At 46.2% G+C, this 27,516-nt stretch overlaps 2 protein-coding genes across 7 annotated transcripts in view; both read right to left on the bottom strand.

Annotated features, from left to right (window-relative positions):
• DISP3 (dispatched RND transporter family member 3) overlaps window positions 1-7,560 on the bottom strand; it is a 44,739-nt gene extending 37,179 nt beyond the window's left edge. For 3 of the 4 annotated variants that reach the window (XM_030016992.2, XM_030016988.2, XM_030016989.2), the window contains exon 1: window positions 7,479-7,560. In XM_030016992.2, coding sequence (XP_029872852.1) covers window positions 7,479-7,517 — 39 coding nt within the window. In that variant the 5' untranslated portion in view covers window positions 7,518-7,560. Of the gene's footprint in view, window positions 1-5,852; window positions 6,197-7,478 lie in introns of those variants that run through there. The other variant, XM_030016990.2, reaches the window with a different exon arrangement.
• A 10-nt stretch (window positions 7,561-7,570) lies between these two features.
• The window catches only part of UBIAD1 (UbiA prenyltransferase domain containing 1), a 105,223-nt gene continuing 85,277 nt past the window's right edge, over window positions 7,571-27,516 (bottom strand). For 2 of the 3 annotated variants that reach the window (XM_030016996.2, XM_041124615.1), the window contains 2 exons: window positions 8,387-8,462; window positions 7,571-7,680 (listed from right to left, as the gene is read on the bottom strand). In XM_030016996.2, coding sequence (XP_029872856.1) covers window positions 8,427-8,462 — 36 coding nt within the window. In that variant the 3' untranslated portion in view covers window positions 7,571-7,680; window positions 8,387-8,426. Of the gene's footprint in view, window positions 7,681-8,386; window positions 8,463-27,516 lie in introns of those variants that run through there. The other variant, XR_005932740.1, reaches the window with a different exon arrangement.

Genomic DNA, 27,516 nt, shown 5'->3' with positions numbered 1-27,516 from the left:
CTCAATATGATAAAGCGTAAAGAAGTTAATACCCAGCAGAGGCCTGTGATGCTAACACATTAATTTGTTCCTCTGCTATTGGTCTGCAAACACACAGATCTTTTAAGAACATGGGAAGGCAGGGGGAAACACAGCTCCTATGAAACATTTTTGGAGATAGACTGTAAAAGAAACAACATATTGAGCCAAATGATCCTGGAAATGAAAGTGCAAATTTAATGTAGGGCATTATTATTATTTATTAAATATATATCACCACATATAGATGAAGAAACAAAGACTCTGTGACTTGCTAGCCCAATGTCAGACAGCCAAGTGAGCTCAGAGTAAAACTATTAATCTCTTAGAACCCTACTCTGTGTTCAAGTCAAAGAAATTTCTGCTATGCAAAAGTAAGATGGGAAGAAAATCTGTGGCAGCATCAGACAAGATGCCCTGAAGCCCATACAAGCTTGTCCATGTAGTCATCTTAGCAGGTAGATCCCAGGCTCACATTCCCAGTAATAAAGTCAAAGTGACTTCACTGACGTGACCGCATTTACACAGAGCCAGTGAGATTGCAGCTGTGGAACCAGGCCCCAGAAGCAATAGCATCCACACCCTGAAGTCCAGGCAGAAAAATGATTCTCACCTCTGACTCTCCGCATAAAGAAGTGGAAAGTCACGGCCAGCAGCAGTTTAAGAACCAGACGACTGCCAGTATGTCTTTCACCCCCTGCAAACACATTGGTCTCTCCCCCTTCTCCACTATTTATGTAACATGAACTGCCTTCTATTCACGAGGAGTTGTTCTCTATTAACAGAGCTTGGCAAAGATCAGAAATTAACTGTGCCAACTTTCAAGCCTGCTGCTTTAAGGCAGATGGCAGGGAAAGTATCCTAGCCTTGTGCCCCAAACCTCTTCTCCCAGCAAGCAGAGATAACTCAAAACAGGAAAAAAGGGTCACGTATCTGTGAAACCCTAATTTCAGTGCAGGAGACAGCCTGTGTCTGGGATGCCCTGCTCTGCAATGGGCATGCTTGCCTCCCCACGGACGAGCAAAGCCTGCTGCGCTGCCAGGACCTGTAGGCTGAGACCAAGGGCACAAGTTCCACTGAAGTTTTATACTTCCAGAGTTACAACAAGAACGAGGAGATGCTCTGCCCCTCCAAGTCAATGACGCTGCTATCATCAAAAAGAATCAGCACTGCTTATGACTAGGGCTGAACTGTATCTTTATGGGAAAGCAAATCCCTCTGGGGGAGCTGGAAGGACAGGATTCCCACCGCATAAAACAAGAGCTGCGGTTGCAGACCACACTCTGCATCCCATAGCAGAAGATAGCTGCTCTGCCATCCCCACCACAATGGGTCTCCCAGGAGCAGTTCCAGTGCCTGGGGGTTCAATTCACCCCCACGAAGGCAGAACGCACTCAGCCACTGGCAGGAATAGACAAAAGTGGACTCCTGAGCTGTGAAGTGCTGAGTGTCCTGGTGAAATCCATATGACATTCAAATGCCTTGCTCTTGCAAAAGGAGGGGCATCATCCCCAGCTCCAAGCAACCAAAATTAAACCTTTGAAGCTTGTTTTGCTAAATTCTTTGTGTCTGTATTTTCTCCTGTTAATAGTGTGCCACTTCAGTTATTTATTAGTCTTTTCTCTTTTTCAATACTATAAAAGCATGACTCAATAGCAGCGCTGAGATCTCAGAAAACTTCTCTCACAGTGCTGCAGAGGACAGTTAATGACAATATGACAGGCAAGAGAGTTGTAAATAATATTCTACTGGGTACTAATTCAGACAGTTGTTGTAGCTCATGCCTGAAGCACACTGCCATCAATGGGACAATTCACAAACTCACAGTGAAACCCGTGCTGAAACATAATCTGGACTGGGGTCAATGGAAAGTCTCTTGCTGACTTCACCTAGAGCTAGATTAAGCACTTAACTCTTACGTTGTCTTCTCCATGTTCCTGAATTATTCATTAAGGGCCAGACACTGCAATCCATACTCACACTGCGCTTGATCTGTCCTTTAAATTGACTTGCATTAGCCTGAGTCACGGGCACCACAGCACCTTACTCTTTAAACAGTCTCACCGAATGCAGCAGAGCTATTCATGAAATAAGGTACTCCTCTGCAAGAGAAAAGGAGGCAGGATCTAGCCCTTAGAAAAGACATCAGTAAGGCTAGACCTCAGAGAAAATTCACCCTGGTAAAGCTGCATCAAGATGAATGAACTCAAGTAAATCTGTGTGAAATCAATCATTTAAAGTGATAGCCTGTTCTGTGGTATCACAGGGGAGATATAAGGGAGCGCTAGAAACTAATATTTCATTGTTCAACTTCATCACAGGGTCTGGAAACACATTCCCATGCCCCTGGCCACACATTCACAGAGCCGAACGGCAGCTTGCATACACACCTTGTGAGGATTGTTTTATCTCTCTGTATGGAGAGAAACAGGGAGGTGTGTGGAAAGGACAAGGCAAAAGACATGTTCCACTCCTCTTGACTGGGACAAAAGGAAGAAAAAGTAAACGGGACTGCTTGTCACCAAGGAGGTAACAAGTACCCACACTTAGCAGGAACTCCTTCCTCTGCCAACCTTGCAACTTCCAGTAAATGGAGCCCCCCAGACCACATTACTGGCTCTGATCCTGAAATCCCCTGAGGCTACTTAAACAGCAGATAAACTCACATCACAGGAGAGAGGATTACCGAGTACCTTTCACCACTGAGTCCAAATCCATAGTCGGATACTTTTAAACATACAATGGATAAAAAAAATAAGCCAATCAGGTAAGTGAAAGGAGAAATCTTGTGCACTACATTGAAAATTATAACGGGGGTTTGATTTTTTAGAATGAATTAATCTGTTCAGTTCTCATTTATGTCAGTGCTTGATAAGATTAGAGGATTAAACCAACTGTATGCTAAATGCCTTGTGCTAAAGAGAATCTTGCCAGGATTTACTGCATGTTGGCATGCACAGAGACCACGGCAGCATCACCCGGAGACCCTGGGACTCATAGTAGGACATGTTCAAACTTCAGAAATAAAAATCATAGCTTATCCAGATTTTCCATATGCCGTCAGGGTATGAACTCCTATCCCTCTCCAGTTTCAGTCAAGCTTACTTATTAAGTACTTGTACCCAATAGGCAAGTCTTTGTATAAGCAGCACTTATCTCAGAGCACTGGCATCACAAGAGGATTTCAGATGTGCTGTGATTTTTTTGGATGCAAAATGTTAACACTGTATTCATACCCTCCCCCAGTGCCATACCGAAATGCACTCATCCTACCACTCTCATGCTATACAGTTACATATACATACGCACACTTGGCAGCTATCCTCATAAACTCCTGCACAATACAGCTTGTTAAAAACACTTCTCATTTGACAGTTCAGAAATGACAGACACAGAAGTGGTCAAAGTTGTCTTGTAACCTAACCATTTTTTCTATTGGCCTGACAAAGGCATTTGTGATGTTTAATTCATTAATGCTGAAAAAGTACAAGATCTTGGGAGGCGTGGCCATGGACATACTAGGTATTGAGAGACTTTTTAGCACCTAGCAAAGGCATTCTCCCCAAACACCTGAAAACTAACAGAGATTTCACCAGTGGGAAATCCCTCATTACTGTGCCCCCAGATTACACAGAGCCAGTCAGATACTGTCACCTTGACTCCCTATAAGTGCCTTATTTCACTGTTGTAAAGAGACTGTATGCGCAATGAATTTGGCCCCGTACATTGCAGAAACTGAATCACAATCTTCACCACAGTGGGTAATTGGAACGATGCTGTTGCTACTTCCCAACCACCAGTCTGGTTCTCACATGTTACATACCACTCTGGGCCATTCATCCCTTAGCTTTTCCCTGTGTCTAGGTGAAACCGTCACAAATGCTGATGGCTAGTTTCCCCTTGAATCATTTTTCTATTAGATGAGCATTCTCCCTCCATAGCAGAGTATTTTCCCCATGGGAATACAGCAAGTATTCACAGGGGCAGCAGGAAGAAAAGAGGAATGGATCTTTTATCATATTAAGCATTTCCATTCCATCTTTGTTGTCTTTTTCACTAGCTCGGGTCTGTTTTATTCCAGGCGTAGGGAATCAAACTACAAGGCTCTAAAGGGGTAAAGAGACTGGCTTAATGAGTCTAACCTCTGAAGATGCATCCAGTGTGATAAAAGAAGTGTAGCTATTGAAACATCTCCCTTCAATACAGTTATTGTGTTGCTAGGTTTCCATCTAGACACACAGCCTAAAAGAGCAATCAAAGGAAGCTGATGCTGTGGATAGTATCTTTAACAACACTTCACAAGGTTGTTGGGGAGGAAGGGGGAAAAATATTGTCCCCGAGCAAAGTTAGTAAAAGAATGAGAATAGAAAGCTAGTTTCAAAAGCTCACACAAATTTTCATGGGAAAAGTCTTTTAAAAATTGAGCTTTTAGGGTAGCAGATTTTATGTGTATCAGCATGTGGCTTTGTGAGCAAAAAGTCTGTGTGTTTATTCTGTCATTTGAATTGTAAAATTACTTCTCTTCCGATACACAAGTCCTCATCCCACTTAACCTGAGCCATGTCTTGCAGCTGCAGAAGAGGGCATGCATCAGCCTTGTTTTAAAGGAACTTACTTGCCTGCATATTACATTAAACCCTAACAGACTCCGCACAGCTGTCAAAATCCTATCCTAATAATTGCATAAGCTAAGGTTGCTAACCAGCACACTGCTGTGCCTGTGCACAAAACAAAAGTGCAAGTAACACAGGATGCAGCAGCGAGGCAGATGCAAGGTCCTACACATGCCTGAGGGACCTGCCACTTTTCATCTTACTACATCTGTCCCAGAGGTTTTCAGTTATACTCAGCTCCCAGAAGCTCTCACCCTTCTCAAGTGCTTTCAAACACCTGGGCAGTGGCAGCCAGCCCAACTCTTTGGGTTTGGTCATCACATCACCGAACAGGAAAAAACATGAAAGAGTTCTTTTTCTCCAGGACACAGGCTGTTTTGCTGGCATGACTTTGGAGACCACCTGGACCAGTAAGGACCCAGGACTGGGCTGCAGCTGGGACTGTTGCTAAGCAATGTAAAGCCCTTACTAAGTGACCCGGGGTTTTTAGGCAGGAAAAGTCAATTTCTACACAAGCCAGTATAAAACGGGAAGGCTACCTTACACGTGCCAGATACATGATTCTCTTTCCATCTTCTAGACAAACATCTGACACCAGCTGCTATCAGAGATGAGGATCCTGCCTGGCCGGACCTGCTAACATCCCTGAGCACGGAGAACGCCTCTGCTGGCTCATCTCCTACTCAGGCAGGCAGGCCAACCCTCCGTGAAGTCGGGGACACAAAGCTGCTCAGTTCTAGCGCCCAACTTTTCCCCCAGGAGAACAGCCCTGCTGCAGGCACAGTTCAATCAGCTTATTATAGAGGCAACCTCCCCGGGAAACGCTCTCCTCTGTGCATATTCATGAACTCTCCAGAGCTTCCAAGGAGACTTGGCTAAACACACAACTGAGGGATTTATCTGTTGTATTTGCAGCAAAAAAAAAAAAAAAGGGGGGGGGGGGGGGGGGGGGGAGGGCTTAAAAAAAAAAGTAAACGGAGGAGCGAGGGGAAAGGGGAGCGATTGCAAGCTATGCTCCTCTTACCACCGCCTGCCACAGCGGGACCCGGGAGCCCGACCTACCCCCCCGGGCGACCTTCACAGGCAGAGCCGAGCGCCTGGGGGCTGACGGCAGGCAGCGAGGTGACGGTACAGCAGGAGATGGCTGTGCCCCACAGCCCCCCCCCCACCGCCCCCGACCTCCTCCCGGGGCCGCTTCGTTTCGCGGAGCGCAGCACTCACCTCCGCCCGACCGGGCGGCAGCAGCCGGGGGCTCGCAACGATGCCGGGGGAGCAGAGCCGGGTACCGCGATCTGGGATGCCCGCCCTGCAGCACCGCGTCCCCCCCGCCCAACAGCGGCCGTGTACCGGGTCCCGGTCCACCGCAGCCCTCACCCAGCCCCACCACCGGCTGCCAGCGCGGCGAGCCGCCGCCGCCGCCTTTTAATGCCGCTCCACCGTGCGCCGCGGCCGACTACTAGCACGGCCCGCCGGCCCCCGGGGGCGGAGGGGCGGGCGGGCGGCCGCCAAGCCCCCGCCGCTGCGCCGCGGAGCGGTGCGGAGCTCCGGGCGCGGCCGCCGCTGCTGCTGCCGCCGCCGCCGCCCCGCCGGGCTGCGGGCAGCTCTGCGGCCGTGCTATAAACCCTGCCCCGTGCGCGGCCCCCGCCCGCGCCGGTTCCCGGTGCGGCGGCGCCGGGAAGGCAGCCCCGGGAAGGCAGAGCCCCGCCGAGGGGCCCGGCCCCGAGCGGAAGGGCGGCCGCCTCCCTCGGGCGTGGGGAGGGGGGGGAGCGCGGCACAGGGCGCATGGGAACGGTCCCCGGTGCGTGCCCTCCCCGTGCAACTCCGTATCCGAGAGGGCGGGTAACGGGAGAGGCCGCCGAGGGCAGGAGCTTAGGGGTGCACTTGGAGCCCTCCGGGGATGCGAGCCCGTCCCGGGATTGCCCTGCCCGCCCTCAGAGGGAGCCTTTGGTTTTACAGGCTGCCGTCTGAAGAGTGAAGGGAATACCCTAAGCTCCGGACAGGGCGGTGGGAATCCGGCCCTGCCGGAGTAGGCACTACCACCACCCCGGTACCAGGCGGATCTTGGAACAGAAACTGCTAGAAACTTTTGCAGCAACTGGCCGGTGCTGCAGGTCCACCCCGTGTTAAGAGCCAGGGGTCTGGGAAGGACGGACTCGTGTGGTTTCCTTGCTGGTACTCTCAGTGCTAGATAAATGCCACATATAGGAGACATCCATATGCATTCAGTGGCAGAGGTGTGCAGCAACGATCCCTAAATTAAGTAGGAGTCATTAAATGAGAGGTGGCAAGACTTATTAACTCGGGTGGTAGAGAAAATCTTTTTTTATATTCATGCTTGCGCAGCTAGGCATTCTGCACAGCTGGTCATCTAACCTGACCACAGACCCTTGCCTTGGCTTTCAGGAGTCAGAGGAGTCCTGTGTATGATAAAGACATCCCTGAGTACAGGGGCTTCGCTTAGTGTTGACAGAAGGTCTCTAATGACTGTGGTGGATACAGCGGTCTTGCATTTATTTATTGCGCGCTCTTCTGTGACTCACTCCGGGTTTGGAGGCAGGGAGACAACAGCATTCCCCCCATCCTTGGTCTGTTTACTGGGGCGACCTGTACTACAATGTGGACTCCTGCAAGAGCAGGATTATGTCAGTAAATTGCTGAACAACTACGTGATGGGAATGGCTTTTAATCAGGCTACATTACAGAGGTGACCTAAGCATGGTTTGTCCAATATTCTTGCTTACTTGAGTGTTGATGGTGCCTCGGAAAAAAAGCCCTCACCCCAGTTTTTAGATAGATTTGTCAAATCAATAACAAATAGAGAGCAGTACAGTGAAATAGGACCATCACCTGAGTCTGTCTCCAGGCAGGCGGCTGTGTCAGAGGCATCGCGCTTTTTCTGATGCATCACCCAAAGCGAATAGGAAGCCAGGCAGACAAAGCCAGACCATCATCTTCCTTGTGGGGCACCAAGGAATGCAAATTTAATGAGGCTTCTGAAGTAAAATTGCATTCAACCAGCTTTGCGCATTTCTGCCAGTGATGGAGGTTTCTGCAGAGAAGGTGATGGTGAGGGGTTAGCAATTTTGTTGAAAACTGCAAGTGTACAGTAAAGGGAAAAATTGCTTTTTCTAACTTTGCCGGTGCTGCGAGCGGAGCCCACGCTGATGTGAGGGACAGCGCTCAATCAATCACAGAGCAGAGCCCAGCAAACTGCAGGGAGTTATCAGTCAGCGCTGGGTACCAGCGCTCAGACAATAACACGATTCTCCTCGGCAGCGTTTCCGACAGCCCTCCAGGCACAGACAGGCACACACGTGTGAGCCCATCGTCGGCCCCCTGCTCCCCTCTTCAGACAAGCATGCAGTGCACCAAGTCCTGCGATGCACACACGGGCAAACAGAAACAAAGTGATGCTGACACACCTGCCCACGGACAAACCGTACCCATCTCCTCTCCGCACACAGAGGTACATCAACTTGACAGCTTTAGCTTTTAGAACTTGTACATGGTTGTCTGACAGCACAAACACACATGATGCCTTCCTTTGGCACACACATGCCACAGAGCTACGGTAGCCCTTAGTTGAACTAGAAGTTTCTCTTCCTGTGTTAGCACTTACAATATATAGACGAAGAATATGCCTTTCCCTGTTCATACAGAGACACTTGGACTGCTGCCTTCATCTGTTACATATCACTCCATGAACACACAGGGGTCTGCACAGCACTTGAAAAGCCCTGTAATGGAGTACTCACCTGGGTGGGAAGGGGTGACTGGGGGGTTGACAGTCCTGCTCTATGGCAGCTTCTGTGATTTCAGTCTCGTTTCATTCTGCATTGGAAGGAAATAAAAAATTTCAAATATTTGGGGATGGGAGGGGGGATGGTGCACAGTGGAAATCTTCATACCTGGCTTAACATTTCCTGCCATGCCTCTCTGTGCTCAGAGAGCATCAGCTTCTGACTGCTATCATTTCCCTCCCTCAGGCCTCACAGAAGTGTTCAACAAAACAGCATGTGTTGCCAAAATGAATAAATAGTTCATTACTAGTTAAAATCAGCAACACTGAACGTATTTTACTCAGACACAGGTTAGAACTGTCTACATAAGCAGCACTATCTGTGCACATAAACACAAACTGTATCAGACTGTACCTACCTTACTTGCACATACCCGTACACAAAGGCTTTGGTGCTTTATTGCAGACTCCACTAACAATGCAAATGTGTATACAAAGAATTAGCATTATTTGTGGCTTCTATTAACCCCACACGTGCACCGGCAAACAGCACACAGACTGAGGTGCTGCACGCTGCTGTTGTCCTCATTAACCACGCAGGTACACAAACACACGCATGACACCAAGAGACATTAGCACTGTACTGCAGTCTTTGTTAGCAAGCTGCATATTCACAAATGCCTGGCCACATGCACAGAGGCACAGAGTCACGAGCAGGCAGGAAAAGGATTGCTACTGCACCTAAAGCCACTTCTGGCTAAAGGATGCCTTTTCGAGTTGGGAAGCTGAAGGAAAACATCTTCCCCTTTTTTCATGCTCTCTAACCTTCTCACAGCCTCAGCACGACTGCCTTCCACACCCAAATCAGGCACCATCGGCCATTCCGCTTGCTTATATTTATGGCCCCTCTTTGAAATTCTGACTGCTCATCTATGCAGAATAAAACTACCCAAGCAATCTTTCCTGTTCAGGTGCTCATTACTAAAGCGTTAAATAATGCCAGGCAGGCTCTCTTAGGCCTTATAAATTTTATCTAGGGGACTTTCAGCTTCCACAAGGTCTATTACTGCCTGATTGCCTGAAAGGCTTTCAAGTTTGTACCAGACAGCAAGCCATACAGCAGAGAGGGCTGGGTAACAACTGAGCACTGAACTTCTACTAAACACCATTACTGGCTTGGGAGCCAGGCTCGGGAAGGTGAAATGCATACATGGGAGTGCGTACACATGACTGCATGCAGGGTCTGCCAGCATGTCCCTGGAGTGCAGGGACAAGGCTACCAGTGTTTGCATGAACGAATGTGTGTGCTTGGCTGTTTGAAAGAGGCGTCTGGATCGAAGAGTGACACTGTGCATAAGCGAGTGCAAGATTGTGGGTGCACGAAAAAGGAGCGGGCTTATGTCTGTGGGCCTGATCTCAGCTACACAAACGTCACTGCAGAGTAAGTGCTTACCAGTCAGTGGGGTTTATGGTGATGCAGCTGAGAACAGAATCAGGCCCTGGGAGTTCAGACTTTTCCTATTTGAGCAGCTTTCTCCGAGTGCTTACTGTCAGCCAGGGCTCAAAGCAAGGCTGTTTGAATACACCAATAAGCTTAAAAAAGTGGAGAGAAAATAACGGAGAAACCCAGGATGAAAGGGCAATAGCCCCAAAAGCCAGAGAGGTTCTGTTTCATCAGCTGCCAGCTAAGTGTCCCAGGAGAATCTGCAGATACATCCAATACCCCTCAGGTCCTGGGGGCAATCCCTAAAGGATGCTGAGCTGTAGATAAAGCATATTTTCAGAGGAAAAGAATGGGGAGTGGGGACAAAATGCTCTGTTTAGAAACATCCCTCAGCCTTTTTTAAGTTGTGCTCTTTGTTGCCTTCTGTCTTCATGTCAGAGGACTTAGACCTTTTCTCCTCATCTTTCCTAACCCAAACATCCTGCTTGACGGAACATCAAGGAAAGGGATATTTCCTATCCGTCCACAAAACTAACAAAGCCACATCACAAGCTATTTCTATGTGCCATGTATTTATAAACCTCAGCCCTGACCCGATCAAGCAAAATAGCTTCTAGTTACCACTGACTCAGGCCTGAATTCAAACTGCCAGCCCATTATTTCTTACTCAGGCAACACCAGTACTCAAAAATTATGTTAAACATTTCCCAGATGCAGAAACAATCACTTCCCCAAAGAGCACAGAGGTGAAGGCACACAGCCAGCCAGCCCCCTCTTTTATTGGATAACATTTCTCATATATTTCATGAGAGCCAGATGGCACCATCTGAACAGCAGTGAGCCTGGAAGCCTTCAGCCACATCAGCGAAAGGGAAGCGTGACCCAGCCCTGCGCGCACAGCAGCTCGATGCTGGAGCCCGCTCTGGCTCAGGCAGAGTGCAGCTGCAGGCCCTCGCTGCCTGCAGGCAGCTGCCTCTGTTTGGGCACAGGGGCACAGGACAGCATGGTAGGGGTAGGCTTTTTTGCATTCAAGCAACAGCATAAATTTGCACATGGAAACCTAAATTGCCACTGCTGACAGGTACATCCTACGCTTTTGAGGGCAGGAAGAGTCCCAGTCCTGAAGCTCTCTGGAAAAGGGAGGCCTGTCTGCAGATTGCCTGAGAAAAAGAAACAGATGTAAAGAGAGACAGAGTGTATTGTGAACCCCCGCTGCGTGTGGGGCCTTTTCCTTGCAATTAAGTGAAGCTAATGGTTTTATGGAAGTTGTTTGTTCAAAAGGCCTTCACTGCACTGTTTAATGGAGTTTCACCAGCATTCCCCAAAGGCTTCCAGGCTGCATTAGTATCCCACAGCTCACATCCTAACCAAACAAGCCTTCTCACCCTAACGTCTCTACCCGCTACGTATGGATTGGAGGAGTATCAGGGCTGCCATGCCTCCTGTGCTCGCCTTTCCACTAGAGTCTTGAAGCCCCAGGATGTCATGAATATTCATGACATAAACATTAGCAATAAGTATTGTGCAATTTGGACAAAAATATATTTTAGGCAAAAGAACTGGGAGAGAAAACTGAGAGAGAATCTTTACTCCTGAGCTCCGGGAACTACTGAATAGCATTTTCCTGAGCTGTAACTGGTGGTTTTAAAATGCAAATCAGTCTTGGGTTTTTGAGAGACATTGTAAAAAAAAAAAGACCCATACAGCAAAGCTTTATTGTATTGTAATGAATGCGGGATTTGCAGAGCTGCTTCGCGCCAGTGAATGCACAGTGGATGCAGGCCAGGGACTCAAGAAGCCCTGAGGCTTGTCCCCAGCTAGCTCTGCCACTGACTCACTATGTGACCTTGAACAAGACATTCTTTCCTCTATTTCAGTGTTCTGATCAGAGGACATAGGAGAGGGGGGAGAGATAAGGCCGTTTCTGTGCCTCCTGGTGAGGTTCTACATTATAGGGCACTCTGAGGTGGAAGTCAGCAGAACAAATGTAGCAGCTCTCTCCCTGCACGGACTGATGAACTGGCATAGTATTGCCCTGTTCTTAATGGTCTTCCTCTGGCAGATGCTGCTCAACCTTTCCTACTCCTTTTCCTCTTCTTATTGCTATTCCTATTCCTATTGCTATTCCTATTCCATAGTTCATCCTTGGCCTTGTGTCTCCCTTGTGTTTTTCTATAGAGCTGGTCCCCTCCTTGAGCCTCAGAGTCTGTAGAAGCCCCTCTGCATTGTTCAACTCTTCTTTTTCACATCCACCTGTAGAGCACCTAATACCATTTTACCTGCCCTCTAGTCAAAAAGCAGTCCCTAAATAGACTCTACCACAGAGATCAGAGTAGGAGTTGAACATAGAAGGGGAGACATAAGTGAACTTTTACTATAGATAGATTTTCTTCAAATTATTAATGATATAAACATAAATAATAAGAATCTATAAAGAGGGGGGATGGTCTAAGGCACATCACAGTCCAGAGGACCCCTCTATTCGTCTATTCGTGAACCCCCAGGATCCACTCTGGGATCTTGTATAAGTCACTCTGGTTATCTCTGCCTTGGCTTTCCTCTAACCTTCTGCTCCCTTCTGTACAGCCTGGCGATGGGAGGGGTTTGGGGTTCCATTTATTTGTCCATGGTTGCCTCTTCTTATCAGCTGCCTTCACCACACTCAGACCCGAGTGTTAGCAAACTCGGAAGGGTAAATTGGTGATTTCTAAACTTGCCCCTTCAAAGCTGTATGCTGCCACCCACAGCCTGCACATACCTCCTCCTACCGCATCCAGCAATGCTCTCTCCCATGTACAGCACTGAAGGAAGGCTGCTGAATCTGGCATTCAGAAACTAAGTTCACTCCACAAGGTCACATCAAAGAGGCCAAAAATCACAGTCAGCTGGCACTAGCCTTCACTTATTACTCACCAGAGAGAATATTAACTGGTAAAGCAGAGGCAAAGAGTGCCATATTCCATTACCAGTCCCCTGAGCACCCCCAACACCACGGAAGGAGAGCTGTTAACTGAGCTCTTCAACTGCATTTTCACTGACAGAAATGCCCTAGCAGCTGCCTGACCTTCATGTAGCAGAAGTCTCAGGTCCTCTCAGCTGCTGTGTGTCACAGACAGAAATCACTCAGAGCCTTCTGTGTCCTGATGCATTTCAGAAATTATCTCTGTGATGAAGGCAAGATCCCAAAGGAGGAATATACCACAAGGAGAAGCAGTCACACTGGTGAAAAGTCAGGGCATTCCAATAATAAAAAGCCAAGATGTTCAAATCCAGATGCCAAAAGGTAGGTTTTCAAATATATATTTAAACCCCTAAGCATCAGACCTGAAGCTCCCATTACCTGTAACAGAATTTGTGGGTGCTCAAAGCTTTTCAAACCTGGTTATTTGTTTCCAAATACGTAAATAGGAATAAAGAGCTTCTCAAAAAATGCTCTACTGTACCAGCAGAAAATTTCAGCTCTTCACTGGAAACACAAATCTTTAAGAGGCACTGTCTGGAACTAAAATATATTCATTTAAACTGAAATATTTGGGGTTTCAGATATTACTTTTTGAAGTAATAAAAATAAAATATGCTTAAGCAAAGCATCCTTTCTTAGTCCTTCCCCACCAACTATGCAGTGGGGACAATCAGAAGGTTTTGTATATTGGCAGTGGCAGTAGAAAAGTGCTTCTGAGCATCAGGTGAGAGAAATGCCTGATCCAGGAAGGCAGAACAGAGTAAGAATCAGAAAAAAAGGAGGAGGACAAGAAATCTAACTAACCCATTCACGTGCTGAAACAAGGCAGCATACCCACTACCACTATGGAAACACCAGGAAATGTTACCAATCTCTTCAACTAGTGGAGAACCAGGAGAGCTTGCAGAAGTGATTATGGGTCAGAAAATTACTAGAAAGCAAAAAATTCCTATAAAACAGAAAATTCTGAAGAAGGTTCTAGGTCCAAAACTCCTAGCAAGCAAAAGGATTCCTCAAAATCAAACCTTCCTCTCCTGGTGTAAATCACCACGAACAATATGTGGGAAATGCTCTAGTGGGCACGTAACAAACGCAGGACACATTCTAGCCTAATGATTAATGCAAGAGAAGATGTCATTCAAATTCCACACATTTATATCAAGTATTTTTCCTGTTAATGTTACCACCGTGGAAAAAAATTAACTGTGGGAGGGAAACACGGACCAAATTCATAGCTGCTATAAATCAATCCCATTCCATTTTGATCTCAGAAAGGTAAGCCAGTTCCTAGCAATGGAGCATGTGACTCACTACCTGTCTATTCAAACACCCAGTAGTAGGGAGTTCTATATGGTATCTGCTTGGCAAATAAATCTTTTGTCCCCCCTCTAAAATAGCGCACACAGAGTTATCTCAGCAACACCTATTTATATATTGGGAAGCTAAGCAGCTAAGTGTTCCTTTCATCTCTGGGTCCTTCCACCTAGCCAAGAAAAGCATCCTGCCTTAGATGATGAAACAGAATAAAAGCTTGCGCTGTTTTCATACCCCGAGCAAACAGGGAGTGCAATTGAAACCCTCCACCTATTCTCAGTGAAGCTTGGTATTTTTCTTTGTGCAGACATTTCCATCTGAACATCAGCCTGGTGAACTGCTGATGTGGGAGAAAGGCTGTTCTACCCCATGGGTGAGGAAGCTAACGACTGGTCTGGTTCTCTCTGAGAGAGCAAGAAAAGGGGCCACACGTGTGTCTGAGAACGAAGCCCAGGCAGACAGGAGATGTGGATTGCCTTTTGCCAAAAGGGGTGGCATCAGGCTCTGACAGGCCAGCTCTGCCTGTTGTGGTGGCTCCACATCACTCATCAGAGCCCTTCAGACCACAGTCAGTGGGTTTATGTCCATATGGAAGGCTGTGAACTGCAGCCAGGGCAGTGTGGGGACAGATCCAGCTGTGCTGCCTCTGGCGTGGAAGTGGTGACCTCCAGCGGAGGCTATAGCTGAGAACTAGAACGATCACTGCAACAGAGCCCCCGGGCCCTCAAAATGGAGAAAAGTGTCCCGTGGAAGGTGGGGCTGGAGAAATATCTTTTGCAGTTGCTTTTGGTGGCATGGCCCTATTTACCAACACGGTGTTACTGGCATAATGGTAAAGCGAGAAGCATAAACAGGGAAGCAGACAGACAAAACATAGCCATTGGAAAAAGCTAAACTGTACATAAACCCAGACTGGTGGATTGATAAAATATTCTTGGGCAAGAAACAGACAGCATGAAAGACAGGAAGATGGAGAGAGAGATTTAGAACTGAACTTAATACTTATGTGATTTATTTGCATTAAGCTAAAGCAGTGTATGTGGCTTGGGTTTTACTTGTTTATTTTGCTTCCCAGACTGCCTCAGGTGTTGGCAGAGAATTGTTTTGTTGAAGTTGCAGTCCATGGGATGTTTTGGAAATTCATTGTCCCTGGGGAAAAATGAGGAGAGTTTCATAAAATTCTGGAAAAGGTCTGCAAGTTCTGAAACTCAAAAGAGAAAGAGTTACGCGTGAAGTAGTCTGCATCTCCTCACTATAGTGAAAGCCCAGCTTTGTCTCCTCAGAGCCAGAAGACCAGAAACTATCAGCAACCTTCCTACTGCGCTTCGCATGAGGACATTCTGCAAATTATGGAAATTTTGTCCACCCAGCCATCCTGCAACAGATGGCAAAGCAATGAGAATGGCCAGAGCTGGTGGGTGGCGTGGATGTGTTTATTTTCATAAGGCCCAGAGATTAAAGTTCCACCAGTGCCCATCAGCAGTCTGTTACATTCATTCATTTATAATTATTTCCCATTTTTCCCTGCAGTTACATTTTAGAATTGTAGTTATTTAGATCTCTATAACCATCCAATGTAGCTTACATGACCCTGCCCCCAGGATCCCTCCCATGATCCCCCTTGTAATCCAAGCCCAGGCATCAATCTGTGGGACACTGAGCCCATTTCAGCCCACAGAGGTAGGACTGTGGTCTTGCAGAACCACTTCTGCTATGGTCAGTCTGTCCAAAAGAGCAGGAAGAAAAGTGAAAAAGCAGGGGAATATGTGGGTACAGGAAGGAGAATAGACAAAAGAGAAAAAAGAGTGGAGACGACAGGTGAGGGGATTAAAAATGGTACAACACAAGAGGAAAACTACAGCATAGGACTGGTACCTATAATCACTGCTACAGAATTTGTGCAAGATGGATAGAAAAGTTGCAGAGGAGTAACTTTCTTATGTGTAGCATGAAACTCCAGGAAAAATTTTAATAGAAAGAAGAAGGAGAAAGTTAAAATAGGAGACAGAAAGTCACTGAAGTTGTGCAGTTAAAACCCTAGCAAGCCCAAGTACATGAATGCTGGAGAAAGGAGAAGGGAGAGGTAGTTAATGGAGGAGCTTGTTGGAACACCATAAAAAATCAGCTGCTTCCAGATGTAACGTGCTCTATGCTGCCTGCAAAATCTTGGCTTGGCACACCATCCATTTCCTGGGTGCTCAAGCACCAGGGAGCTGCACTCTCTCAGATGCTGTTTGCTTTTGATGAATGCTACTCTGTCAAGTGCATTAAACCCAGCAAAAGTGAGCTTTATTAGACTCTGAAAACCAGGGTCCATCACTGCTCAGACTACTTATAGAACTGTCTGGCTTGAGAGTGATACCAGCTTTCCCCAGGGCATGCAGGGAGGCATTTCTTATGCCAGCATGAGTCCTCCCACATACACTGTCCGCACCTATTCCAGGCCCTGCAACGGAGAGCAAACTGCGTAGCCTGCACATCCCCTTCATACAATTACTAGTGTTTCCTCTCAAGAAGACTTGGTTTTAGTGGCAGGTTATTGTGAAAGCCTCAAGTGGGCTTCAGGAAATCGCCACTAGTCATCCAGTTAGCAGGAGACCCCTGTGGGTGGGACACAATGGGGTCTAATTATGTTTTTGACTTATGGGATTCAGATCATCACAAGAAAGGTCTATGTGTAAGCTGGGTCACAGGACAAGGATGAGGTTTGATCTGCTCTGTGCTTTACTAATCCCATAGACTCATTATCCAGCTCCTGTTTTCAGGGAGGTGCAAGAGGGTGAGAGCTCTTCCTCACTGTGACTCCAGAACTCAGCCAAAGGCTGACAGACAGACTGAGTGTCCCTGTCTCCTGCGGTGGTTGTGATTTACAATGACTCTTTGTTGCTGTTTGAGCCCAGAATGGTGCCAGCCCAGTTGCAACCTTCTCTGCCCCTGAGCCTGGATCCCCAAACACCCCCTATCTCCAAGCAGCTTTTGCAGAGAATCTCACTCTCTGCTCCTGTAATGAGTTGCACAGCACGATATGGAATTAGTAGAATCTAAGTTATTAATTGTCTACAACAATTAGCCAGGACGCCTGGGCCTTCAGGCACCTTGGTTACGTGTGGGAGCCAATTACAGTCTCATACATATTCATGCCACTTCATCCACAAACTGAGCGAGCTGCTTCCTCAGCTCTCTCGCCATCTCCTTTACTCCAGCTCGCATCCAGCCCACCCTGAGCCAGAAAGGAGAAGTAGTTTCCTTTCATTTCACGTTTCACTGAAATCAAATATTTGCTGTGGATGATGATGTAATGGAAGTGCAGAACTAGCACATTTGACAAGCAAGAACAGAAATGGACTGGCCAAACCTCATGCCTTACAAGAGGAGATGCAGAGATCTTGCTGGGCTTGTCTCCCTGCAGTCACCTGCTCTATCAACATACCACAATACATCATCCAGCTGAGCTTGATGAGAGATATTTCTCATAGTCAGCAACCACCTCAACTCCATATGAGACCACAATTACCAGGTCTCATGGTGTAGATCAGCGTGGTCAGTGTATTGCCAGTGAATCTGATGGATTGAGACCAGTTTATACCCACTGAGGACCTTGACAGTAAGCAAGTGCCAAGTGAGACACTGGGCATGCACTGCCTGCATGTGTCTGATTCTCATGGGTATACTAACGCTTCACTGCTTCCCAAGGTTTCTCTGAGGTTACATCTATAAATATCCACATGCTGTGCTCCTAGGAAAATAGCCACCCTGTGAATACATCACTGAAACTATGCTTGACCCCAACAGGAGTTGTAGCTGGTCTGCTACATGGTGTGTATGGGGTTGCAAGTGAGCTCCACGGGAGTCTTCTGAGTGCCTTCACCACAGCAGGGTCAGAGCCTAACCAAGCAGGGACACGTGTGCCTTGAGAATCTGTTGATCCACCAGAGTGCCCATTTAATATCTCTCTCACACTGGCTATCCAGGAGCTAAAATGTTAAATCCATAACCCGCTCTCTAGATTTATTGTCCTGAAGGCCGTTATGACTTTTGTGAGCTTTGGAGTGCAAAATAATGTTAGAAACAGACGTTATTTATCTGACACACTAGAGTGACTCCTCCTCAGCCATCACTGTCTGCTCTGGAAATAAATCCCTGCTCTGTGTTTAGGAAACAAAGCTATTTCTGTCACATAGACCAGCTGAAGCTTTTGAAAGAATCTGATTTTAATATTGCTAATGTTTGCCTTTTGGTTTTGTGCACCCAAATAACTTTCAGAAGGGCCCCGATTGATTTTGCCTTTCCAGTCATTTTTAATCATCCTCTTCGCAGGCTGGTAAGAGGCTGGTCACAATTTTCGAAAGTGACTTGTGATTTGGGCTGCTTCACTTTTGTTACAGACACCACCTCAGTAAAAATCAATAACAAATTAAATCACAGTAGGCAATGTGACCAGTGAAGGAGTGGCTGTGGGCTGCGAGAGGGAAAGGTTTGTATTTTTTTAAATTAGAAAGAAATTGAAAAAAGATAACTTTGTGGCTTCATCAGAAGTAGCCATGTTAGAAAGGTACTGGTATACACAGAATGTACTTTAGGATCCTACATCATATTAACTTGTGACTAGGACACAGTATTGGCCACTGCTGGGAAGTGAAACACCTGTGTAGTACACTACACAGCCTGGTTCTCCCCCATTACTCCTGACTTACGCCATCTAACACCATTAACTTGAAGAAAGTTCCATCTGACTTAACACCAGTACGAGATCAAAACCAGATTCCTCATTCTGAGAAACGGAAAAAGAGAGTGCAATGCAGTCTTCTGCTCGAGCCTCCTTGCAAACATTTTCCAGTTCCTCTGAGTCTGTGAGGAACAAACCTTTCTGCTTTAAATTCAGAAACCTGTGATCTCCCCCAGGGCAGTGGGACAGACACCATAAACAGATTTTAGGTCTCCCCCGTGTGCTTTTCAGTGTCTGCTTTGTTTCCCTACATACTCCCCTGAACAACAGCAGCAGCATGACTCAAATTGCCCACAATAAGTTCTGGACTCTGCTGATCTCAGTGTCTCAAGTTATTGGCTGGTTTTATACAAAGGTTCCTAGCATGTTGCGATCTATGACTGGTAAATGCAAACATTTTATCGCTCAACAACTTAATTTAACCTCTCAGCTATCTGCTGCTTTCTTTCTTTCTCTTTGTCTGCTTCCTAGTTCATAATTTTTTCCTTTTTATTGTGGGGATTCTGCCTATTAGGGGGACTTTGCAGAAAGGAAAATAAACAGATCAGTATTTGATGTTATGCTTGCTGTTTAGAAGTTTGTTTCGCTTTCTTCTTCCATTGCATCAATATTAACATGTTGATTCACAAGCAAAATAAAGGTAGTATATAAATATACTCTTTTTCTTCTTTTTGAATCATAAAACTCAAAGTTATGGTTCCCACAGCAACTGTAACTCAACCTCAATGTGCACATACATTAAAAGCAGGGAAATTACCACCCAAGGCAGCAATTGAATATGCGTGAGGGGATTACGTTACTGACAGTGGAAGGACTGCGAAAGGTTGAAATCCCAGAGATATGAAACATTTCAGGTCTGTGACAGGATGGCACACCAAAAAAAAAGAAGAGATCTCAGAGATCTTGATCTTTATGGACATAAATGGGATTCAACCTTGCAACATGCAGAACCACTTGACTGAAGTTACCTTTATTGTTGAACTCCACTGGCCTCAAAGATGCTAAGGCACTCCAGAGCCAAAGATAGTCCCACTGAGCATATACGCATGTGCTTTTCCATTGTACAGAGCTGACGGGATGACCCAGAACCACATAATGTTGAAGGGTCCGACAGAAAGGCAACAGGCTCCCACGTCCCCCAGAACAGGGCATGCACCGTGTACCAGACCACAAAGCTAGAAGAATCATTAGAGGATCTACCGCTTTCACATGCACAATCTGTCATCCATCCTGCCTCTTCCAAGCCTATATGGCGCCCTTCTTTTCAGCTGCTCTCTAGGAGAGGCACAATTCTGAAATACAGCTTCTTAGAAAGGATTGGAGCCCACGGGGATACAGATGAAAGGCTGGCAGTGTCTACAGGCAAGAGGTCTCAGCCCTTCCAGCTCTTCCATACCCTGGCTACCAAAGTAGCCAGTCACTGAAGGGAAGTGTTTTAAGCGCGAACTGCATCCCGGGGGACTTTGGCTAAGTTATTCTAATTAACTGTACAATAAGATGAAAGAGCAACGTGTTCCCTTTTCATAAAGGCTTTAGCAAATAGAGTCCACCAGGTGCTGATGTTCCTTTGTGAGGCCTGAGAGCTGAGAACTAATTAGTCCTAAATTATACCCCTGACAAAGACACAGCAAGGAAGCAGAAAAGGCGTACACATGGCAAACCACTACAACGTCCTTTTAAATGGCAGATCAAATAGGCACCACCACTTCAGAGGACCAAAGATGCCTCGAGCAACCGGTTGGTATTTACCTTAAACAGCAAGGAGAAAGGCAGAGGAGGGTAGGAGAAGAGAAACATAAAAAGGGCTGGCAGGACTGGCTCTCCTGAATACTCCCTGTGCTGTTCCCATAGGAAAGGGTTTCCCTTACGTTCAGGCCTTTGGGATCTGCACAATTGCTCTCAGCACCATTTGGTGTCATTTTCCATTGGATGTACTTTTAAACAAGCTTCACAGTGAGCTCTTTTAAATAAACATGAAGGCAGCAGCTTAGGAGAATACAGCTAGAGTTTGCAGACCATGCTGTTTGATGTGTTGCATGATGCAGGAGATTGTGTGTGATCCTACAATTAAAGGCTGCATCACAGTCCAGCCCAGAAGGATCAACATAACTTTTTCTTTCCCGTTTCCTGACTGTGCAGGGCAGTGCTGGGTGATCTTTCACTCCTGCACAGCCTTTCCTCAGGCTCCCAGCAGTGCTGCAAAGAGGAAACTCTCCTCTCACCCCCTTCCAAACCTTCAGAAGGGAAGAATCTACCAATAATCTGATGCAGAGCAGAGAGGTATTCTGTCCTCTTTATCAGCCAGTTAGTGGCATGCACAGAGACAGTGCCAATCAAGGCAATGCCTGAGAGGAGACACAGGCATGATGCGTTAGCCAAAGCAATTTCACACTGAGAGTGTCCTACAAACAGTCCTCAGTGTTCCACTTGCATGCCTTTATATGATGAATGCTGTGCAGTGTACATGTTTTATGTTTCCCTCTGAAGTATGTATCATCATCCTGTCCCAGTGGTGCAGTCCTGGATTAGACAAACCATCACTCTGTTACATTCTGGTCATCCCACAGCTAATCTCAGCTAGACTAGTACATGTTCGAAGCAACTCCTCTGCTTGGATCTGAGTGGCTCTAACTTCGTAATTGCATGAATGACACCACCTTCAGCTCACAAAAGTAGTGACAGCCCACAAAGAAGTCCTAAAGCTTATCCTAGAGCACAGGGCATCAAAAAGACTAAAATCAACCCTTTGACCCATTAATTCCATTCCGCAATAAGGCATTTCATCAAAAAGCGCAGAAGCTGTGTCATAGCTGGGCCCAATTTTGGCCTGAGGAATGACACATCAGCCCCTGGGGCAGCACCCAGCTGGTCAGGGAGCAGAGCTGGGTCCAGGGATCAGACAACCACCCAACATGTTCCTTCACAGCAATTCTTCTCTCCTTTCCTCCTTCTCTTTTCTCACACCTGTGATTCATTAATCATGGCATAATCTGCTGCTCACATCTGGACAATTCTCTGCTAAGAGGGAAGTTTTAAGTGCTCAAGATAGCATGTTAATAATATCCAGGTCTCTGTTTACCCCTCCCAAAGCTGCCTGAGGCACTGTACATTTGGGAATATGATTTGCTCTGTGTTTCTAACTCGGGAGCCGCAATGTGGTGCTTAGTGCAGGCAGACACATGGTGCAAGTACTCAGAGGCAGCACAACAGGCTCCTGCATCCCCTGGCCAGAGCTAAAACATAAGGCCAGAGGTACTGTGGGCTGTTGGCACCTAATGATGCAAGCAAGATCCCAATAAGCATCCAAAGAACTGAGTGACCCCTTCCTATTCACAGTCAGACACCCAAACTGCTTAGGTGCTCTGAACATTTTGCTAGGTGAATTTCTCTTTCTATAGATGCCTCCATACCTTTGAACTTTTGTCCCAAACCCGAGTCAGTCAGGAATGCTATAGACTTCCTCAGTGGAGGGTAGATATTAAGTTATTTAAGAGTATTATAAAAAAACTGTGAGATGTAAGATTGGAAAAACCCCAGCACCTTTGCTGGCCCTTCCCTTCAGGATTTAACTAACCGATCTCAGCACAGCTCCATTCTCCTTCCTGACCAGCACCTCATCCCTGGGAAAAGCAGGTTAAATACAAGTTGCTAAATCCCCTGAACTGTCCTGTCTTGTCCTAGCCATTCCCCTGATGTAAAGCAAAGCCTCTAAGGCTGAATGCCACTGTGGCATGAATCATGTTTATCATAACAAGAAACAAAGAAGGAAGAGAACAAAGGAAAAGGGAAAGAGGAGAGAAAACAAGAAAGGAAAAGACAAACAGAAGAGTGAAAGGGAGGGATATAGATAGACCCATTAATTTGCCTCTGTTTGCTCTGGGATTTAAACAACAAGCTGCTATGTCTCTGGTTTATCTTGGTTCCTCAGCTGTGAAACGTGCTGTGCTCCAGTGTCTTCTGAGCTTTAGAGATTTGCTGGGGAGCTAGGAATGAAGCAAGAGGCTCAGCAAACAGAGATAGCAGAGGCGGCTTCATACATCACACTCAGAGGAAATTCATTCCTTTCAGTGCTGCCCATGGGTGAAATTACATTATATTCTGTTTGGATAATTGGATGTCATATACCACCCGACTTGTTATAGGATGGCATTTCCTTCCCTAAAGAGGCTGTTAGCAGCATCCCAGGACAGAGAACACAAGGCACAGGTCCCATGAAGTATGGAGAAAAAAGTAAGGACACAGAGGTGTTGGCTCTAAGCAGTCCTGGTTACAAACTGGACCTCTCAGGGTCAGGTTAGTAATGGAGAGGGTGAGAAACAGGACAAGGCAAAGCATATGGAACAAGAAAGAGATGAAGAAAATGAAAGGGAAGAGAGCAAATCTAAAAGAGAAGAGAAAAGGAGGAGGAGAAGGTAGCAGGAGGAGCTTGGTTTCAAAATGTGCTTTCTGTTTTTGTGAACATGTCTTTTAGTGCATGAACATCTCCAGGTGTCTCTCTACAGACCTAGCAGGAGTGGTGTGTAGGTCTCACATGGCAGATGTTGGCATTGGTCTTCCAGCTACAGCTTTGAGGAACAGTCTCCACATCTAAAAGGAGGACTGATTTACTTGGAGGTTTTTCCCACCACAAACACAAAGCATTTCCTTCTTAAATTGGGAGGTGGGATGCAGAGGTCTTTTAGCTAGAAATTCACTGGGTGGACAAGCTCGTCCCACTGTGCAGGGGCAGGTCACATAACAGCTGCCTGTTAATCCTGTAGAAATACAGCAGTTTTCTTTGATCTCTGCCACTGAGGACCACAGAGGAATTCGGAGTCTCCCAGCCATGCCTTGCTGCATTTTATAGTCACCACTTACCTACATTTTGTCTAAAATGCCCTCAATTTCTCCCTCATTGTGTCCTTTCTTGCAACTCCTCACTCCAGTTCGTTGATGGCTTTTTAATAGCACAGTTAGACTTGTCAACACAAGCCAGAGGACAATTTCATGTGTCATATTGTCCCAGTGCATCCTGGGAACTCCATCTGGCTCAAGTGAACTTATTTTATTGAAATAATCTCTCCTCCCTGCTAGTTATTGAATCGTCTTGGCTCAATGGCCTCGCTCAATATCAACTTTTCAGGCTTAATAATTAGTGCTGGAGAAAAGAGTTTCATTGAATAAGTATTTAATGTCACACATGATTAGAAGACGCAGAGATGACCTAACTAGGCAATTCAACTTGGGGCTGCAACTGTTCAGATGAGAGACAATTAGGAACATATTCTAGACTGTGGATGTCCGCTAGTCAGCACCTGCAAAGTTATTTATGGGAAATATACCCTTGTCTTCCATCCCATATACTTTGATCTTGCTTCAAGGCCTAGAAACAGATGTTAGCCCTTATTTTTCCACCTGAGGTGTGCTATTCCTTCATGTAACGTACTTCTTCAGAAACCTTTGTTGCTATCAGTTGATTGCAACAATTGCTGCAATTCTCCATTTAACTTGGTAGCCTCATCAAGTTGGGAAGGAATTTCCACAAGCACACACAGGCAAATACCTGGTTTCACTGAAGCCTTTAAATGTCACTGTGCCCACGACTGGGCCCCAAACCACATTCTCATATCCTGACGAGAGCAGAAATTCATAAAATGACTTGCAACAGTGAGTCTTAGATAAGCTATAGGGGCAAACCATACAGCACATAGTGATTTGTTTGCCTGTCTGCTTGTCTCCGTCTATCTACCTGTCTATCTACCACTACCTACTTACCTATTTGTCCACCCAATGCTGTTAAGTCCTTCCAGCCAGGATGTTTGTGTACTGTGTTAATGGCTGATGTATTTAATCCCCAAAGGCTCTCTGCTAATATACCCTATTACATGTATGGGAAAATGAGATTCAGATCAAAAAAAGAGACAAACCAACAAATAAATTTAGGAGTGAAGATGAGAGACATCGCCTAATTATTCTGGGGGATCTTCTAAATTATTTTCCCATGGCAGTCTTAAAGTGAGTTCTCCCAGTTCTGGGATTACTGTCCTGACTGATCAACTGTCCTTCCTCTGCGTATTTAACTAATTACAAGCACTCTGCAAATGACTGTGCTCTCCATGCTCACAGTGATTGAAATCCTGTCTTAAAGCATTTCCTACAAAAGCGATTTTTCCCACTTAAAATTCACTAACACACCAACCTACCACATCTTCATACATATCACACACTGCTCTCAGGAGTGATAATAAGAAAACTTGCTCAACGAAACCTACATTCCTCCCTTTCTCTGGCTCCCTCATTCCTCTTCTCACAGAGCCTTCTCTGCCACAAACTCTTCAGTGCAACATTTTTAATAGGATTTGGAAAGCACTTGATAGCAGCTGTCACCCCTTTACACCTGCACACAGTCTGCACTCTGCTTTTCCCCATAAATGAGCACATCGATCTATCCTCTGCAAGATGTATTTCATTTTCCTGGAACTTCTGATCTGCTTGTTTGTCCCAGAAGAAAGACTGACTAGATGAGAAATGTGTTCCCTGTTTATAGTGATATTTTATGTGCAAGAGATTGATTTGCTATGATAGCCACCAGCTTCCCTATCTGGAAACCCAGCAGTGCCCTGAATAGCCTCCTATTCCTACCTAAAAGATGCCTGTAAATACAGAGCACTATTCCTCACTCTGGGGAATAAAACAGCAGAAAACCCAGCTCACCTCTGTGCCTGTTAGTTGGGTATAGCAGGACAGGGTTTTCCTCTGGGCTCAGGGGCTGGGTGTTTCTCAACAGGGACAAGGATGGACAAGCAGAGAGGCACAAACAGAATAATAATAACCCATTCCTGTTGTCTAAAAAGCTGCAAGTCAAGTTTTGAAAAATGAACATTGTTGCCACTTTAAGATGCTACAGGTCTTGAATCTGCCCAGAGTGATGGAGTCACAGAGGGGTTGTCAGCGATGCTGCCGGAGCAAGGCAGTACCGGGCTGCCTGAAAGGCATCGCTGTAGTGAGTGGAGGTTTCCCCCGACTTCAGCGAGCATTGCTCTGTGTGTGCTAACAGAAATGCTCCACTCCCTGCAGTACAGTCACGTCTGGGGAGGAACACAACTGCTACTTAAACTGCGCATAATGATGTGACACGCAATGATGTCTGGACTGTGTGAGTCTGTCCCTGCTCCACTGAAGCGAGACAAGGTTTTGCCACTGAGAAGAGAGAAGCTGTGCCAGGCCCCCCACTGTAAGAGCCAGGAATGCAATGGAAAGAATGGGAAAGCACGGACAGGCAGGATGTAATTACATACACTGCAGTTGGACAAATCTCTGCAGCTGATGAAAAACAATACTACAACTTTTCAACAGCTGGTCATGATAGAGAGGGTGTCTATCCTGCACATGTGCGTTCTCCATAACCAAATGTCATGCTGGGCTTTAATTTCAAGCTGGCTTGGATGGAGGAGCACTACTGAGTGGCCTCCATGCCTGGAGCTATGGATCAGCATTTGATCTATTAAAATAAATACATTATTTCCCTGAGATGCCATGGAGGGCTTCCATCTGACAAGTTACCCTGCTTAGCTTTTTGAGGCTGATGTGATCACTGTTCAGGATAGCCTGCCTACAACCAAAAGGACAATCAGACTAAAGCCTTGCTTCTTGGCTGCAAGAGGCTGCTACCAGCATACCCAGAGAACGCAATCTCTAAATTAAGCAGCAGTGATGCCAGTGTAAAACTGTGGATCAGATGGTCTCCTTACTCTGCGAGAAATGTGGAGGTCTTTGGGTCCCCCAAAACACGTGGTACAATACTTGGAAAGCAAGTTGGCCAACTTTAGGCCTGGACAGACCCCGGGACATGGATGTTATTGTTTTCACTGATCATGACTATTCCCAAAGCCCATCACTGTAGGCCCTGGCTCAATGATTGCAGAGAGGAGGGCTGAGAAGAAGGGAAAGGTGATGGTCAAATTCTGTCAGAAGAGAAATGGCCTTTTCAGTCACCTGGAGTTCTCCCCTACCAATTACAAAGTAATGAGAGAAATCCATAGCCTGTGATGGTTTCCCTCAAGGCACCGTCAATCAGTGGAGACTGCCCTAAGCTGGTCTTCACCTATTTGGTTGTTCTGGTATTTTTCCTAGGCAACTCTGCTTTCAAAGTGATTACATGGGTGTTTCTATCAGTAAGCCAGTGTGGACCTGGACACTCAGCACCATCCTCCGTCACCATGAATATTTAATTTTTAATTAAGCAACTGGGAATCTTTTTATTTTGCTAATTTCCTCTCAGTCCCAGTGCTGCTGCAGCAGCAGGAGGGAAGTAAGGGGCAGCAGAACACATCAGGACTATCACAGATCATGGAAGTGAGATTCAACTTCATAAGAATCCCAGGCAGCAGGGACTTCTCTAGAAAGTAAAATCTTGATTTCTCAGCTGCTTTAGGGTCCCTGGCCAGAACTTCAGCTAATAAGAGTCTGCATCTTGAATAGGATCATTTCAGGAAGACTTTAGTCAGCTGTTTCTTCTCCACTTCCTTTCCTCACTCTGTATATTATTCATGCTAGGATGTGTACAGTAAAGCAAGACAGCTTCTTTCTTTCCCACCTGATCTTTACAGACAGAGACAGTGAATAATTATGCATGCAGGCACTAAAAAGAAAAATCACTTGGATGAATTGGGGACTTTATTTAATTGTTTAATTGTGGGAGTGAGAAACTTACCCTGGATC

The sequence above is a fragment of the Aquila chrysaetos genome, chromosome 6 (assembly GCF_900496995.4).
Source record: "Aquila chrysaetos chrysaetos chromosome 6, bAquChr1.4, whole genome shotgun sequence".
Taxonomy (NCBI): Eukaryota; Metazoa; Chordata; class Aves; order Accipitriformes; family Accipitridae; genus Aquila; species Aquila chrysaetos.
Note: the sequence above shows the minus strand (reverse complement) of the source record. Positions and strands in the feature narration are given on the sequence as shown.